The sequence below is a fragment of the Dromiciops gliroides genome, chromosome 5 (assembly GCF_019393635.1).
Source record: "Dromiciops gliroides isolate mDroGli1 chromosome 5, mDroGli1.pri, whole genome shotgun sequence".
In the NCBI taxonomy this organism is placed as follows: Eukaryota; Metazoa; Chordata; class Mammalia; order Microbiotheria; family Microbiotheriidae; genus Dromiciops; species Dromiciops gliroides.
In genome coordinates this window covers 291,570,882-291,589,770 of record NC_057865.1, presented here as the reverse complement: position 1 = coordinate 291,589,770, position 18,889 = coordinate 291,570,882, and the positions used below count along the sequence as shown (strand labels likewise).

The window sequence follows — 18,889 nt, the reverse complement described above, 5'->3', positions numbered from 1 at the left end:
TTCTGGTATCTGAATGTACTGAAATACTCCTGTGGTTTAAGAAATGATGAAGGATGACAAAGAAATAGAAATCGAGGAGATGTCCGTCCATTAGGGAATGGCTCAACGAGTTGTGGTCAATGAATGTGATAGAATACTATTATGCTGTAAGAAATGAGCAGGCAGATTTCAGAGAAACCTGGAAAGACATTGATTGATGCTGAGTGAAGTAAGCAGAACCAGGAGAACATTGTACACAGTAACAGCAAGATGTGTGACTTAGCTCTTCTCAGCAATACAATGATCCAAGACAATTCCAAAAGCCTCATCATGGAAAATGCTCTCCACATCCAAAGAAAGAACTGATGGAGTCTGAATGCAGATTGAAGCATACTATTTTCACTTTATTTGTTGCTTTTTTTCCCTTTCTTGTGATTTCTCCCTTTTGTTCTGATTCTCCTTTCACAACATGACTAATATGGACATATGTTTAACATGATTGTACATATATAACCTATATCAGACTGCTTGCTGTTGTGGGGAGGGAGAAAAATTTGGAACTAAAAATCTTACAAAAACGAATATTGAAAACTATTTTTACATGTAATTGAGGAAAAAGAGTATTAAGAAAAAAAATAACGAAGGAGAAGGTTTCAAAGAAACCTGGGAAGATTTGTCTGATGGGGACAGTCTAGACTCTGGATATTTGTCCTTATGTTGCTATAGATGGCGAGGGCTTCTGAAATGAATATGAGAAGGGCACCCTCACTGCACTCCGATCTGCATTTCATTATCCATCAGTTTCCATTCCCTTTTATCTGAATCAGGCCCACTCACTACCACAAACCTCTCTCAGCATGCTCCAATCACACATTCCAGGTGAGGACCTCCAATGTTCCTGAGAAAATCCAGGCATTCACCACAAGCTCCCGCTTCTCTGCTCCACCTGGACACTGCCCCCACCACTTCTCCAGGCCTTCAGGCTCAAAGGAGATGACCTTTCTCCACGACAAGGCCAGCCCTTGATGATCACTTCCCCTCCCAACTTCTCCAGAAGACTGCCCCCACTCCAGCCCCTTTGTGTCTCTCTAATGTTCAATCTTTCTCTATATCCTGGTTCCTTCCCTGATGCATACAACACACTCATGCCTCTGTGATACTTAAAAACCCTACCCTCCCTGTTAGATACTGTCCTCTATCAGTCTTTCCTTTCTCCACAAAACTTCTCTTTGTCCTTCCTCTCCCTGTTGTCCAAGCCCTGTGCAATTTGGTGGCTCTCCAGAGATCCACAGAGATCTCTGCGTGGCCCAAGCCCCCAGCTTCTCCTCGGTCTGTGGTCCACTTGACCTCTCCTACAATTACTGACATTCTCTCTTTTCTCTGGGTGTCTGTGTCTCCTTTGCAAGGGCATCAGGCACTTCTGCCCATTAACTGGAGGGAACCCAAAGGCTCTGTCTGGGATGCTCTTTTCTTTTCTCTTTTCTCCCCATGGGCTCAATCTCTGTGCAAATGACTCCAACATTGGGAGCAGCCGAGCTGATGCTGCCAAAGAGCAGATCTGACCTTGTCCCAGTCCCAGCCCTGTCCAGTACTCTGGCCCCTCCAGACTCAAAGACAAACTCCTCGGCTGGGCACACGCCACCCCTGCAGATAGTCTCTTCACGCACTCTCTGTTCCCCATCTCCAAACCTTTGCCCTGGCTGTCCCTCATGCTCCCTCTTGCCATCGAGGGAATTCCTTCAAAACGTGTTTTATGCGCCACCTTCTCCAGGGGCAGCAGCCTCCTGGTCCTCCTCTATCAAGTCATTGTGTATGGAGGGAAAGGACTGTCATGCTTTTGCCTCTATCACCAGAGCTGCTAGGTACTAGGCACTAGTGCATCCTTATGGACTGACCAAACATATGCTTTGGGCCACACAAAAGATACTGTCTCAAGTCTGTGTTTAGGGTAGGTCCTTTTAAAAACTTTTTTACATGAATGAGTGCTATGTTCAGCCATGTCATCCTGGATGATGGGCTGGCAAGGGGGTGGAAAATTACAGTCTGGCATGTTTCCTCACTGGAAATGTATTCCAAATGTTCTGATAAAAGAGAGGTGTGGTCCCAGGGCTTCTGAATCTAAGACAAAAAAACTACTCAAAGAGGCATGAGACACTCTGAAGAATTAATTTCTGACAACAAAATTGTGAGTGACTCAACAAAAGTAATGAATAAGAATAAGAAGGAAAGTGGTTGAGTAGGTAAAAAAATCTTTACATCCAATATCTTTGATAAGGAAGGGTGTGCTATACCAATTACACACAGCTGTAAGACCAAAGGCCGTCCCCCTCCAGGAGACAAGTGGTTAAAAGATATAATCAATTCTCAAGAGAAGAATGACAAACTATTAAAAACCTCTAAAATACAACTCACCCATATTAAGAGAAATACAAATCAAAGCAAGTCTAGGGCGTCACCCCACCCCCAGCTAAGTGGCCAAGATGACCAAAGATGTGAAGAGTCGATGTTGGGGGCCTGTGGAAAAGTAGACATGCTCGTGTACTGCTGGGGTCGGTGTACGTTAGCCTGACCGTTCTGGAAAATAACTTGGAGTTACGCTAAGAAAGTGACTAAAAGGGACTGTCAGGCATCAATTCCAAAGAGTTCAAAGATGAAAAGAAAGCTTCTGTACACATCAGAATATTTTTAACAGGAGTGAACTGGAAACAAGGTGAATGTGCATAGATGGCTAAACAGGTTGTGGTACATGAATATCAATCAGTTATTCGACAAGCATTTTTGCTTTTATTTAATTTCTTAATATAATTCATTTTCAATGAATAAACAATCATTTTTGCTATCTTCCACCTGCCCTCTCCCATTTAAAAAAAAAAGAAAGAAAACCCCTAACCTCTGTATAAAAAAGCAGAGTCAAGCAAAACAAATTTCCACATTGGCCACATCCATAAAATGCATGTTTCACTCTACATCTTGAGTCCGTGATGTCTCCACCAGGAAGTATCACGGCAAGTTCGGGGTTTATAAATCCAACTGCTTAGCTTTACAAGCAATTACCCACATTTATTACCCACTTGTTATCTGCCAGGCACCGGGAATTCAAAGAAAGCCAGAAACAAGGCTTTTGACTTCCAAGAACTCCCATTCGGATGGGAGTGACAACATGTCAATCACTGGGCGCATGACAGACAGATACCAGGTAAATGAGGCACTCTCTCTCATGACTGTGAGAAAGAGAAGGTGGCCTGAGGACAGAGGAACCTGAAGTGAGTCTTGAAGGAACCAAGGGAATCTCAGAGTTGGAGAGGAGGGGACAGAACAGACAGCCTGTGCAAGTCAGGGGATCCAGCAGAGCTGGTCGCAGGGTATGAAGTAAGTGCAGGAAGGAGCCAGGCTGAGGAGGGCTTTAAACACCAAACAGGAGTTTACATTTGATCCTGAAGTTTCCTAGGGGAGATCTACATGTTAGCTAAGTCATTTTGGCTGCTGAGGAGAAGATGGACTGGGGAGGGAAGCCCAATTAAAACAGTGCTAGGAAGAGAAGGGAAGATGGGAGGGAGAATAGCAGGAAGAAGCATAGCAAGGATCCAGCCCACCCCCTGTGTGCCCTACCCCCAAACTCTTTCAAATAGATCCAGAAAATATACCAGACTGAATCTTGATGGGGAAATCCAAGAAAAAGTAGCAGTGAATCATTTGTTCAACCCAGGACAGCACAGGAAGACACACAAAGAAGTCTGAGCACATGAGGGGGTTGGGGGTGGCTGGGAGCAAGGCTGAGAGCAAGGCTAAGCAGAGCACTCCAGTACTCAAGGGAAGAGGACATCCCAGATCCACGCCAGGGCCCCCTTAAGAGGGAATTTAATTAGACAAGGCCTGGCAGTGGTTCTGTTATGTCTTGATGGTCTTAAGAATAGAAAGAGAAGTAAAGAAGAATCCCTAAGGTAGAGAAGGGAAAGAAGGTTAGGAAAAATTCTCACTTAATCAGAGTGTGCCAGTAGACATCAATACAAATGAGGTGGAGAGGAGAGGGGAAAGCAGCTGATGCTCTAGCCTCACTCTCATCTGAATGGTTAAAGAAGAGCACGTGCGCGCGCACACACACACACACACACACACACACACACAGCTGCATACAGAAACATTTTATTCAACAGGGAAATAAGAGAGTAAGGGGAGAAGGGAGAAGGGGGAATTAGTGGGAGGGCTGATTAAGGAAAGAAGTACTCCTAAGCCAAACAAATTCTTAAGTATTCAAAATCAAGAAAAGAGGGAGAAGTCTAAAGAGACAAATAGCTATGCTGGTACAAGTAAGCTCATGTGACAAAATAAAAATGTACAAATGATGAAATGAGCAAGAAAAATGGATGAACAGCAAAGAAAGGAATGAACTTATAAGAACATCATCAGGAAAGCTAAAAGGCAGAACGAGCTGAGGCTTGTAAAAAGCACTAAAGGCGAAGAAAATAACTATGCTGGAAACAAGAACACCAAACCAGCAAGAAGATTATTGCTTGGAGCAATCAATAAATGTTGTTGAGAAGAAGAGAATAATCTATACATTGGAATGAATGGAGCAAAAACTTCGAAGGGGTAACTGAAGCCCAAGAAAAGGAGGAGACAGAGAACGGCTCAATAACCTGCCTGAAACTGGAGACCCCACTGCCAAATCGGTGTCAATCAGCTCTGAGGAAATAGGAAGAATGAGAGGTGCTGTAAGACAAGCAACAGCCAAATGCTGTTCCAGGGCTCAGGAAGGAGAAGAACGTGGGTTCCCAAACCACAATATCCTGAAGGAAAACAGCACCCAAATACATTTGCACTCAGGTGAGCGCACTGACCACACTTGATTCTGCAGGGCTGAGGAGGAAGCTTGTCTCCCTCGGCTTAGCAGAAAGGTGGGCTGCAGCTGCACAGTGCTTTGTGCCCTCAGAGTGAGCTGGAGTGCATACACATGAGGTGACAAGGACTGAACTGGAAATACACGAAAACCCCCTTGTCCTCAACAAGCTTTTGCTCCACCAGGAAGAGACCTGAGTAGCCCAGGAGGCGACTAGGATTCTAAGTCTAGCCATAGGACTCGGGTCTGTCGAGCAGCACTAAAGGCAGGGCTGGTGGGAAGGGATGAGTTCTGTGCAGTCCAGTCTGTTCTGCCCATTTCTATTCATCGCAAGAGGGGGTTCCAAGGCACTGGGGACAGGATATTATTGGGAAGTGATGTAAGCAAACCAAAAAGTCCAATTTTAAAAAAGAAAACCATGATTTAAAGAATCCAGGGGCTTCAAATGCTAGACTAGAACATTCCCAAGAGAATTCTAAAGAAGATTGCTCAACAGATAGTTTCCGTGCACAAAGAACAAGTAACCCTTGGGAATAGGCATGAGGTCACTGAGAACAAGTCTGGCCACATGGGCTCTCACCGACGACTTCTATCAAATAACAGAGCGCTCTGTTTTTGTCCAAACTCACTGCCTGCTGACCACAAGGACCTCACGGGTCTATTTTCTCTCTTCCCTCAGCAATCTGTAACGATTGGAATGACGCCACCTGCTGGAGACTTACTGTAGAGGAGTTCTGCCCATGAAGGGAAGGTCTTTGAGGGCAAGACCAGGAGTCAGGAAGTGACGCGGGCTAGTGGGAGGAGGAAGGAAGAGACTGGCGCTCAGTCTGGGACTCTTTCCTGAGGACGCTGGCGGAGAAGGGAGCTAGAAATGTGCTCTCCCTTTAATAGATAGGAATCTAGGCCTTTCTCTCTCTCTTTACCAAATTCTTATTCTCCTTAATAAATGCTTAAAAGTCTAACTCTTGCTAAAGCTTATAATTTATTGGCGACCACTCATTAGATATTTTAGACAGACTAGCTAGAATTTTAGCCCTTTAACAGATGGCTGACCACGAAGAGGAAAGCTAACCCTCAGTCTTCTTCTGATCTGCTGGTTGGGTAAGAAATTTCCCCTCCCTCTCCCTTTAACTGCTAAGTACTGGTGTACTGGCTGTGTTTTTCCTTTGAATTTTTTCGAATGGACCTTTTAAACTCCGTAATTATCCTATTTTTGATTTTAGTCTGTTTAACCAGACAAATGGGAGATAAGATCATGTTAATGCTTTGTTTTTGTGGATTTTCTATTTTTCTTTTTATTTTTGTTAGAAGAGCCAGCAACTTACTCACACAAGGAAATATCTCTCCCTCTCCCAACCATGCTTTTTCAGAGAAACCTGAAGAGATTCCTGCAGCTTTTCCCAGTTCTAACAGTAATTGTTGCTCTAATTTTGCATGCCTGGAGGCAATGACCCACCCTCTAGAAGCTTTTAATCCCCTAGCACCTGGAGGCAAAGTGGGGGAAGAGGAATCCAGGCCTGAGTTCAAAATCAAGTCTGATTCAAATTGCTCTGGTCCCTCCCCTCCTCTCCAGACCCCACCCTCTACTCCTCCCATGGCCAAGCCCATTGCTTCCCGGGCCTGGGAAGTCCAGAGATCTAATGCTCATGCGCAACTTTCTCTAACTACATTTGCAGCTTCAGGCTCAGCCCTTCCCCAGCCTGGCTGTGCTTCTGAGACAACCTTAGAAAGCCCTTTAAATTCCAGATATGCTCGTTTTGTTGATAATTTTGCTAACCTGCTTTTGTCTTTCATTAGTAATCTTATAAAGCATTTGTATGGTGAAAAGACTGACAGACAATATAGAGGGGTTAAAGAAGAAAAATTTAAGCTGTATAAGAATGACAATCATCAACATAGTTCAAGACTGCTTCTTTTGCCATGGAAGGGTATATATTGTACAGAAATGTAAAAGTAAGGGGCAAGGTATTGATATGAGTGTTGGGGATTTTAGATATCGGAATCAAAAGTGTTCTAAATTCACTCAGATTATTAATAGTATCAGTTCAGAGGTTACATAGGATTTCTATGCTATTACATATACATTTTGAAATTAATGGTATGGGTTTATTTTCATAGAGATTTTCAGGCTTTTGAGATTGTGTCTTATACTTAGTTTTTAAAACAAGGAGAATATTTGTAAAAGCTTTTTATAGTTGTGATCAAGTTTATATTTTATAAGACTCATTAATATTAAGTTCATATTCATTTAGATTTCCTTAGTTTGAATTTCACTGTATTTTATTGTTCCATGTGTATTTTCTTCTATTCATTTGTCTATCTAATTTTGAAACATTGCAAGATGGTTTTGATTTTATTATACAATGTTAATTCTAGGAGTATTGTGCTCCCATATTCTGAGTTATTTGTTTTTGCTTTTTTTTCTCAACTGATTATTTGATCAAACTCTTTAAAGCATTTCCCTGGCAAATTGTTTGCCATGGCAAGTGTAAATTGATTCTAGAAGTATTATTTTCGATAAGCATATTCCAAAAAAAAAAAAAAAAAAGAGGGGAACATTTGTAAAAGTTTTCTTTTTTCAAAAAAAAAAAGTTTTCTTTGAGATTCTGTTGTGCTTTAACTTGTATTTAAATATGTTCTGATTTTTCACAAAAGTAATTGTATACTAAGTGAAAAAAAGAGATATTATTTGAAATTGTTGCATAACTATATATTGTGTTCTGAGTCAAGATGTATTCACATTTTTTGCAATCATTTATTATCCTCAATTTTTAAATCCATATGAGACTTGGATTATGGGAATTTATCATTTAAGACACTAATTACCTTTATTCTGAGTTATCAGATGCCAGTTGGCCAAGGTGCCATCCAATCACAAGAGGAATACATGCAAGAGCAGACACTGAACTGTCACATGAGGGGAGACATGCATGAAGTCAAGGTATGGCTGAGGGAACGGCTTTTGACAAATGTTGAGGTTGGATTCTCTTGGTTTAATATTTTATTTTATTTTTCCCCACAATATTGTACAGATGGCTGGAAGTATTCATCCCACCCATCTCACTCCTACACCTGGCTTCTATGCTCCCTCCTATATGCCTGATGCCATGGACATCTCAATCCCATGCATCTGATTAAGTCTGACTCAGTTTCTTCCAATATGTTCGGTGGCATGGACATATATTCCATCCACCTATTTTAAGCCTGGCATACTGTATGGGCAGTACATATTGCTCAAGTGTGGGAATGCTCATAACCCATCATTTCTCTGTTCTTTTATGGTAACCCCCATAATTATCTCAGGTGTCATGATAAATAACAGTGTTGAATTTGGCCTTGACACCTGTTACCAATTATATTAGATTTTCTAATTTCTCATAATGGCATGAGGATAATTAGGCAGATGATGCAAAAAGTGATGAAACAAAGATAAAAATTATTTTTAAAAATTAATATCGCAGCAATTGTCTTCTCAATTACTCTCCATAAGGGGGGACTATAATAATAATGTAATTTTAAAGAATGGTTCAATTTTTGTTTTATTGTATGTTTCACGTGTTAACAACTAAGATTCTGTATTCCCTTAGACATGTTTTTGAGAACTTTCATTGTTTGATTTGATTATTGACAAAGCTATTTTAAAGTTGTATTAAGCTCAATTTTGTAGGAAATTTCCTGGCTGATTACCAGTATCCACACATCAACCCCTGAAAAGACTTCCATTCCACGACTACACCTAGAGGACATCTGAGAAAAGACTTTCAGAGACTTTAAATGAACAGTTTTGATTTGTTGTTTTTGTTGTTTTTTTTTCTCTTTCTGTTACAATATACACCATCTGTAACATGTATTCTCTGCAGAGGCCCTCCCTTTGCAAGACTAATGTCAAAGCGTCGGTTCATGAGGACAAAAAAAAAATCTCCCCTCTGGACAAAACTTTCCTCTCTTCCTTTTCTATATTGTTGTTCACATATTATTAGTTAGCAATAGTTATTATATTGTTTTTACTGTTCCGTCAAGGAAACATTTTGTTTCTTGAGGAACAACAGGGGGGACTGTAACGATTGGAATGACGCCACCTGCTGGATACTTACTGTAGAAGAGTTCTGCCCATGAAGGGAAGGTCTTTGAGGGCAAGACCAGGAGTCAGGAAGTGACGCGGGCTAGTGGGAGGAGGAAGGAAGAGACTGGCGCTCAGTCTGGGACTCTTTCCTGAGGACGCTGGCGGAGAAGGGAGCTAGAAATGTGCTCTCCCTTTAATAGATAGGAATCTAGGCCTTTCTCTCTCTCTTTACCAAATTCTTATTCTCCTTAATAAATGCTTAAAAGTCTAACTCTTGCTAAAGCTTATAATTTATTGGCGACCACTCATTAGATATTTTAGACAGACTAGCTAGAATTTTAGCCCTTTAACAAATCTTTTCTGACTGCTGCACTCATCTTTGCCCCAGGAGGGAGGTCTACTCAAAGGTCCCACTCTTGGCCCCCTCTCGTCTCTGCACTTCTTCCTTTGGGAATCAGGTGTCACTCCCAAGTTTAGAGGGTCCCAAAGCCATGGCTCCATCCCTCGTCTGTCTCCATGGACCCAGGACCTCATCTGCCCCTCTTGCCTCCTCTGTTTCTTCTGTCACCATCATTCACCCAGATCCCCCTGATTGAAACCTTGGAGTCACCTCTGGTTCTTGGTTCTTCTTGACCTCTCAGAGTCAGTCCAGTTCCCAGGTGCTCTCGATTTCACCACTAATCTCTCTCACATCTCTCCAGTGTGGCGGTGCCACATTGGGTACAAGTTAAAAAAAAAAAAAGGCTCACTTAGAATACCAGCATCTCCATCAACACTCCATTCAAGCAGCAGCAGGATGTGCTGTGGCCAAAAGAAGCAGGTACCCAGCCAGCTAGATGGTGGGCAATAGGTCTATGGGAAGCCTTCATGAAGTGTGCTTGCACCCCTTCAGCTTTACTGCAAGGAGGAAGGGGTGGGCTGCTGTGGAACAACACTGACTTTTATTATTAATATGCCATACTTTGTGATACAGCAGGCAAAAATCTCGAGCACGAAAGGAAACAGAATCCACAAGGAAGGGAATGACGGTGCTACTGTTAGTGCCGGTGGTCAAGTGCACACATGTGGTAGTGTTCACATCCATGCTGCACACAAGGAAGAATGACTGATATGATAAAAGGTCTCCAGTTCATGCCATGAGAAATTTGGCAAAGCACGGGGGATACACAGATAAAAGAAGACTCAGGAGAGGGGGATCACAACAGCTTCCTCAACAGGGTAGAATTGCTATGATGCAGAAGAGGGAGGACGTTTATTCTGAACAACCCCAGAGGGAAAAACTAGAAATAATGGAAAGTTTTTTGTTCTGTTTTGTTTTGTTTGTTTGTTTGGTGAGGCTTTGGTGCGGGGTTAAGTGACTTGCCCAGGGTCACACAGCTAGTGTCAAGGGTCTGAGGCCAGATTTGAACTCAGGTCCTCCTGACTCCAGGGCCGGTGCTCTATCCACTGCACCACCTACCTGCCCCGAAATAACAGAAAGTTACAAAGAGACAAATTTAAGCTTGATCTAAGAATAAAGTTCCACATAATAAGAGCTGTCCAAGAGCAGAATATGTTGCCCAAGAGATAACGGGTTTCCCCTCAGAGATCTTCAAATAAAGGCTACATAGATGGTCCCTTTCTGGAGACATTAGAGAGGGGATTTTCAGTCAGGTACAAGTCAGACCAGATAGTGGCCTCTAAGGTCCTTCAGACCTCTAAGATTCTTCTTCATACTTTTCCTAACATTAAACCCACATGCTCCTGATAGAAATCCAAACTGGTTACAGTGAATATATTCTTGAATGTATTGCTGTAGTTTCTTTGCTGCCTTTGCTTTCTTCTATTTATTAAATGATAAATTACAGCACAACAGTGATTTTATATATTATTATAATAATGTGGATCACAACAAAATATGGAAAGTCCTCAAAGAGATGGGAGAACCAGATCATCTGACTTGTCTCCTAAGGAACCTGTATGCAGGCCAAGAAGCAACAGTTAGAACCGAACATGGAACAACCGAGTCTGGTTTAAGACTGGAAAGGGAGTTTGACAAGGCTGTATACTGTCACCTTATTAATTTAACTTATATTGCAGAATACATCATGCGAAATGCCAAGCTGGATGACTCAAAAGCTGGAATCTACATTGCCGGGAGAAACATCAACAATCTCAGATATGCAAAAAAATACCACTCTGATGTAAAGTGACGAGGAATTAAGCCTCTTGGTTGGGGGTGGAAAAGGGGAGTGTAAAAGTTGGCTTTTAGATTAACATCAAAAAACCTAAGATCTTGGCAAATGTTTCCCATCACTTCCTGGCAGAGAGAGAAAGAGGAAATGGAAGCAGTGTCAGATTTTATATTTTGGGGCGACCGCAGCCATGAAATTAAAAGACACTTGCTCCTTGGAAGGAAAGCTATGGCAAATCTGAACACACACTAAAAAGCAGAGACATCACCTTGCTGACAAAGATCCACATGGTAAAAACTATGGTTTTCCCAGTAGCAACGTATGGCTATGAGAGCTGGACTGTAAGGAAAGCTGAAGAGTCAATGCTTTCAAACTGTGATGCTAGAGAAGACTTCTGGGAGTCCCTTGGACAGCAAGGAGATAAAATCAGTCAATACTTCAGGAAATTAATTCAGGCTTTCACTAGAAGTTGAAGCTTAAATGCTCTGGCCACATAATGAGAGGATGGGACTCCTTGAAAAAGACCCGGATGTTGGGAAATACTGAAGGTAAAAGGAGAAGGGGCCAGTAGAGGATGAGGTGGAGAGACAGCGTCATGGAGACAATGGACATGAGTTTGGATGGACTTTGAGAGAGTGTGGAGGACAGAAGGGCCGGCTGTGCTGTGACAGTCTGTGGGGTCACAGAGAGTCAGACACAACCAAACGACTGAACAACAACAGTGATTTTTAATCCTGTGTGAAATTCCAATTGATTTTTTTCCCCATGAATGGAAGCCTACAAGCAGAAAGCCCAGAAAAGAGCAGACTCTGAGGGCAGATACAAGGTCTACTAAAAGAACTGGAGGAACCTGGGGGATGTGTGCTTAGGGGGAGGTCGTCGCATATGGTTTCATGTAACTAAAATATTTTTAACAATCTAGATATCTAGAGCACAGTGTAAATGTTTCTGATGATGGGCGCTCCATAATGGGGACTGATCCAAAAGTCTCCCATAAAGCTATAGGGACCTTCGAGGACATCTAGGCCAACGGCCCCTTGTTTTACAGGGGAAGAGACTGAGGCCCAGAGAAGGGGCAGGGATTTGCCTTGGGCACACAGAGGGTTACATGGTAATTAACATCAATGAGTTAAGGATGGTTCACTTCAGAATAACTTCTTAAGGTAACAAATTATTCTTCAATGAAAATGTCCTTGAAATATATCTTAAACAAGTATCAAAATAAACTATGCAAAATTCATCTGGAAAAACAAAAGCTCAAGGGTATCAAGGGAATCAATGAAAACAAATGTGAAAGAAGGAAATCTAGCAGATCTCAAACTGTATGATAAGCAGTAATTACAAAAAAATCTGGTACTGGCTGAGAAATGGATTGGTGGATCAATGGAATAGAATAGGCATGAATTAATCATTCTATAGTAAATTACTATCTAGCATATGACAAACCCAAAGAGTCAAGCTTTAGGAATAAAAACTCATTATCTGACAAAAACTGCTAAAAAACAAAACAAAAAACAACTGCTGGGAAAACTAGAAAACAACATGGCAGAAAATAGGTATAGACCAACATACACTGTACACCCAAATTACATCAAGATGGGTATATGAAGGGTGATACCATAAACAAATTGAAAGAACAAGGAATAGTTTATCTGTCAGATTTATGGACAGGGGAAGAATTTAGGACCAAAGAAGATATAGAGAGCATTAAAAAATGGGAAACAGAAATTTTTGATTATATAAAATTAAAAAGCTTTTACACCATCAAAACTAAATGCAATCAAAATTATAAGGAAAGCAAAAAATTGGGAAAGATTTTTGCAACAAGTATCTCTGATAAAGGCCTCATTTCTCAAATATATAGAGAACTGAGTCAAATTTATAAAAAACAAAGAACAAAAAAAAGTTATTCCCCAATTGATATATGGTCTAAGGATATGAACAGTTTTCAGACAAAGATATCAAAACTATCTATAGTTATACGAAAAAATTCTCTAAATCATTATTGATCAAAGAAATACAAATTAAAACAACTCTGAGGTACCACCTCATATCCAGAAAGAGTGGCGAATATAACAAAAAAAGAAAATGTTGGATGTTGGAGAGCAGGCAGGAAAACTGGGATGCTAAACCACTGTTGGTGGAATTGTGAACTGATCCAACCATTCTGGAGTGCAATTTGGAACTCTGCCCAAAAGGCAATAAAACTGTGCAGACCAATCCTAAGAACATCCCAAAAAAGAGAAAAAGACTTATTTGTACAAAGATATTTATAGCAGCTCTTTTTGTGGTGGCTAAGAATTGGAAATCAAAGGAATGCCCATCAATTGGGGAATGGCTAAACAAGTTGTAGTGTATGACTGCAACGGAATATTACTATGCTCTAAGAAATGACAAACAGGATGATCTCAGAAAGGCCTGGAAAGGCTTGTATGAACTGATGTATAGTGAAGTGAGCAGAACCAGTAGAACATTGTGCACAGTGACAGCAACGCTGTTCGATGAAGAACTGTGAATGGCTTCAGTATTCTCAGCAGTATAATGACCCAAAACAATGCCAAAGGACTAAGGATGAAGAAGCAGACTGTCCACCTCCTAAGAAAGAACTGATGCTGACTGACCACAGAGTAAAGCATGCTATTTTTCACTTTCTTTCTTTCATTTTTTCTTTTTACTTGAGTTTTCTTATACAAAATTGCACATGCAGAACTTATACCTGATTGCTTACCGCCTCTGGGAAGGGGAAGGGAAGGAAGAATAGAATTTGGAACTCAAAACTTTAAATAAAAATGTTTCTTTAAAAACAAACTATGATTTAATATACATCATGTTCCCCTTCTACACAAGCAAGCTACAGGTGAGGTGATAAGGGAACCTAACTGTTAAGACAACTAGCACCTAACAGGTGTCTCATCAATCTCAGCTGACAAGAACAAGAATGCTGTTTCTCATGCCCCCCCCACACACCACTCGGCGCCCAGAGTGAGTGACTCTTTAACCAGTGACCTTCAGCCCTTCACTGACCTCAGAGCAGCTTTCTTCCAATATTTCTCCCTCATCGGTTTGCATGGGAACAGAATCTGTGCAAAACTCTGCAGAAACACACAAATACGGCCTAAAAGAAAGAGAAAGGAGAAAGAAAAAAATACAATGAAATCACCACACAAAAAGAGAGTATATTGTTTTCAAAGGGTTTGCTGAAATCACATGTGCCTGGGACCATGAATCACTCAAGTGTTGGCCTTTAATTAGTTGGCAGTTTATTTTGTGAGGTCGGGGGATGGGGGCACTGAACAAAGCCAGATTTTTCGGTTTTATTTGGCTAAGTATTTCAATTGCTTGGGCCCCTTGAGCTCGTTTTTATGCTTGACATTCTCAGTGTTTCATTGGGTGGTGTTAAAACTGTTGCAGTGACTATCCTACGTTAAAAAAAATTAAATGATATTTAGAAAACTGTAGCTAACTAGAGTATGTTTGTTGCTCAAGATACTACAAAAGTTGTCATTTTTTTCCTCTAAAAAGGCTAAATGAGTCAAGTTGACTATAATTAGCTTATGTAGAAGTTCATTACAATTTTATTAAAGTCTGACAGAGACTTGGAAATTTCTGAAACCAATTTTTTTTTTTTTGGTGAGGCAATTGGGGTTAAGTGACTTGCCCAGGGTCACACAGCTAGTAAGTGTTAAGTGTCTGAGGCCGGATTTGAACTCAGGTCCTCCTGACTCCAGGGCCGGTGCTCTATCCACTGCGCCACCTAGCTGCCCCCCTTGTTTTTAATGAATCAAAAACATGATGGTTATTCACAAATTACAACACAAATTCCTTATATAATCCAAGTACAGATATTTTTGGACCCCTAGTAGTTTTTGAGTGTATCCCATCTAGAAGACAGTATGGAGACTAGAGAACATCATCTCTGAGTAATCTATCCCTGTTTCCAAGGTCTTTGTTTGTTCGTGGGGTTTCGATCAGTGTTATTGCCGATGTGCAGGCAAATTCCCCGTCGTCATTATCAGGTATCTCATACCGATTGAGCAATTAGCAAGCGTATGTTAAGTCCTACTGTGTTCTAGGCAGGCACTGTGCTAGGTGCTGCATTTACCAAGGACAAAACCAAGCTAGTGTCTACCCTCCAAGAGAAAAGCTGGTAGGAAGCCTGCACATTGCTTGTGACACCATGGTCGCCGTTTCCCCTGAGAATGGCATAAGCCTAAGAAGTTGAAGACATGACGGACGGTTCCTAGAAGGTGGGTCATATTACAAGTGGCCTTGGAAGACCTCCTTTCCTGGACTGTTCTCTGCCTCCCATGCTGTGCAGGTCCCCAGGAGGAGGGGGAGAAGATGAAGGGGCTTTTGTCTTCCCTTCCAACGCTGTGCTTTTAGAGCTTTAGCTCTGGGCTCCTCAGAAGCACGCTGGAGGGAGGCTTCATAAATGCTGGTGCTCAGGACAGTCATCCCCCCAGTGATAAGCAAGGCTACTGCCTTTCTGCCGCTCATGCTCCCTCAAGGGTCAGGTCTTCCTTCCCTGTTCCTTTCTATTGATCCACCTTCAGCTCGAGTCCTACCTTCTCTAATTCCTCTTAGGCACACTGATTTCCCTCTTCTTGCAGTTTCTATCGTAGCTATAGTCAGCAGCCTATTTTAACCGTCATTCTTCTCCTGAACTAAACTGTAAGTGATCTAAAGGCAGGGACTGAATCTTTTATACGCTATGTGCTCTCCCTACAGAGGAGACATTCAACAAATACTTGTTGCCTAAGTGAACTCACAAACGGAGATTTCCTGCCCAGAATCTTCCCACACTTGATTCTGGCTCCACACAGTGCATCTGACTTTGGATGCCCCGACGGCACCGGAAATGTAACATGCCAATCTCCTGGGCCAGCCAGCTACCTCTCATGGCTAGTTCCAAGAGCATCACTCACTCTGTCTCACAAGTTTTTCACCAGCTTTATTTCTTGCTGGTCACCAACCGAGCAGATCTGCCCACCCTCACCCCCACCCAATTTTCTTGTCTCTGACCTCTACATCCAACCACCCTCCTTCCTCCATCCTGAAATGCCCTCCCTTCCTCAGCAATCCATGTCTATCTTCCTTTACAAGCCCAGATGATAACTCAAGCCTGATGGGACAGCAGTGCCCAATTACAATGACATCGGGTTTGCCTTCACTGTGGTCACTGCTTTGCCAATGCGGGCCCACTCCACATCTCTCAAGTACATCGGGTCTTCTGAAGTCCACTTTACAGAAGTTCCCTGGTATCTATGTAGGGAATGAGAAGGGCCATAAGGGGAGCGTGTTTGTGGGATCTGAGTACTCGGGAGGTATGAGGTCATGGCAGTAACTTAACCTAAGAAAGGAAAAGAGGGAAAGAAGGGTGGCAGAGGCCCAGTTATGGTGGCTGGGAGGAAGAACCAAATAATGCTGAAGTCATCACAGGATTAAGGACGTTTCTATGTCCGAATTCTAACTCCATTGTGTCATTTCATCACAGGTCAGTCACTAGGTCAGACCATGTGGCAAATGCTGACCACACGGGCAGTCCTGAACGCATACAATGCTCAGCACACACTACAGAAGTCAATACATGGTGATGACTAACAAAAAGCGGTATCATGCGGTATCCGTCCTGGATTTTCCATAAAATTTACAAGAAAAGGTTTTCAAAGGGATTTTTAAAAGCTCCTATCCATTTCAGAACAAATGAGGCTAATAAACTAATTTAATATTCAGAATTATACTCAAGTCAAATTTTGTACCTAGTAAGCAGAAACACTGGTTTCTAAGCTTCACAGACTGGGGCAAATGGTCACCAACTTTGACATCCTAAATTCCAGTCCTTTGTGTAATGTATACACACTCAAACGAGGTGAAGTAGTGGGCTCCACAGTTTAGATTCCTATCCATGTCTCTATAGGGTATGTTCATTCATTCATTCAACAAACACATACTAAGAGCTTGGGATGTATAAAGCACTATGCGAGGTAACGGATTGGAAACAAAAACGAGCAAGACCCTAACCTCAAATGGCTTAAAGACAGACAGAAACAATGATAACACAAGGCAGAATGCACTGAGTGCGTGACTGGAATAGGAACAGAGGATGGTGGCAAAAGTTCAGAAGAGAAAACAAGCAGCGGCAACTGAGAAGGCTTCCTGAAAGAGGGAACATTTGAGACGGACCTTTCCAGAAACATTCCTGGCCTGTGTGGACAAGCAGGAAAAGGGTTGCAAAATGAAAATCAGCCATGGCCCCTGCCTGCCTGGCCTGGTAATGTGGTGAAAGAAAATGGTCTACACACAAATCATTCTACCAGTTCGCATTTAGGCAGCATGTTATGGAAGGGTAAACAAAGTACTTCATGAGGTCCAAGGGAAGAAGGGTCCATGTGGGCATGTATGGAAGGAACAGGGCAAGAATTCCAGCTAGACTGACGGGGTGGGGGAAGAACAGTCCATCTGGACGGTGGACGGCCTTGTCTGCCAGTCAGAGAACTGGAACCTCACACACTTTCCTCTTCGAGGATAGGCCAGTCTTCCAACAGCAATTAAGTGTTGGGCTCCACCCCCACCTCTCCCCATAGAAAGTAGGCTATTTGAGGGCAGGACAATATGTGGTTCTGCCTCCAAAAGTAGCCGGCATTGAGCCGGTGCTCACACGATGCACGCTGGGTGGAACTGAACAGAAGAGTCATGGCTGGTGGACGAGGAGCCAGTGAAGGCAGCAGAGCTAAGCAGGACGGCCATCAGGCTGGTGCACAAAGAAGACCCCTCCAGCAGCACAGCGAGAAGGACAAAGCAGGAACGGAGGAGGGGGAGAATTAACAATGGCCTAAGCAGGTACTAGAGATAATTGAGAAGGCCAAGTAGAGCCCAGGCACAGGGGGCTGCCAGAGGGTCCCACTCAGAAGGAGACCCTCTGGCTCCTGGACCAGCAGGGGCACCATTCGAAATGTCCAACAGCATTGGCTGCAGCCCCACCTTTGCAGCAATGCTTGGGGCTTGTGACTCGCTGGCTCCACTCTGAGCCTATGGGACCTGTGGAAAGGTCTCAATCCTTGGCCTCCCTCTGTGTTCCTTCTTTTCCCTTCTAGATGAAGGAGACAGGCATCTCTGACCTTGGGCATCTGAACGATCAAAATGGCACCTTGGCATTGTGCATTCCAGAGCCAGCGTAGCATCGATGCCCAAGGAAGCTGAGATGAGGACCCATCCAGCAGAGATGCCACTTGGAGAGGGGAACTTGGGGGCCAATGCTATGTCAGGAGTGAATGAGACTGAGCCTCCGTCACTACCAACTGAGATGGGTGAGAGAGAGGAAAATGTGCCCCAAAGTACTGGAAGAAATGGATCTCTGAAGTCAATGTCCTTCTGCCAATGCTAAGTGGTTAACTGGAACTAGGGAGCTGTCACTGTCCCTATATGCCTGGCCTTGGGTGGGGTGGAAAGCACCCCAGAGGAGACTCTCCCCAGGGCCTTGGGGGATCCTGCAATCCGGTGGGGCAGATGTAGCAGATGGGGAGGGAAGGCCACAGGGCCCTCACTGCAGCTCCACCCCAGGTGAGTCACGGTGCCACTGAGTGGAAAACAAGCAGCTTAGTTTTGAAGCCTCACATAGGGGGTGACAGCCACAGGAAGGCAGGTAACTTGGTCAGCAGTCTGGGGAGGAGAGTAAGGCTTCGAGGCCAGTGCCCCTGGACATCACCCTCTCTCATGCATGTTCAACCTCTCCTGAACCCCTGGCTGCTGATAATCTTCTTATAAACAGGCTTGGCTCTCTTCTCCTGGAAAGCCTTAACTACTGCTGGGTGGCCCAGTGGAAAGAGAGCTGGACTG

At 43.0% G+C, this 18,889-nt stretch overlaps 1 protein-coding gene across 1 annotated transcript in view; it reads right to left on the bottom strand.

The window, feature by feature from the left end:
• TNRC6B (trinucleotide repeat containing adaptor 6B) overlaps positions 1-18,889 on the bottom strand; it is a 221,057-nt gene that overhangs the window by 161,869 nt on the left and 40,299 nt on the right. The window contains 1 exon segment of the mRNA XM_043965071.1: positions 14,078-14,168. Coding sequence (XP_043821006.1) covers positions 14,078-14,122 — 45 coding nt within the window. The 5' untranslated portion in view covers positions 14,123-14,168.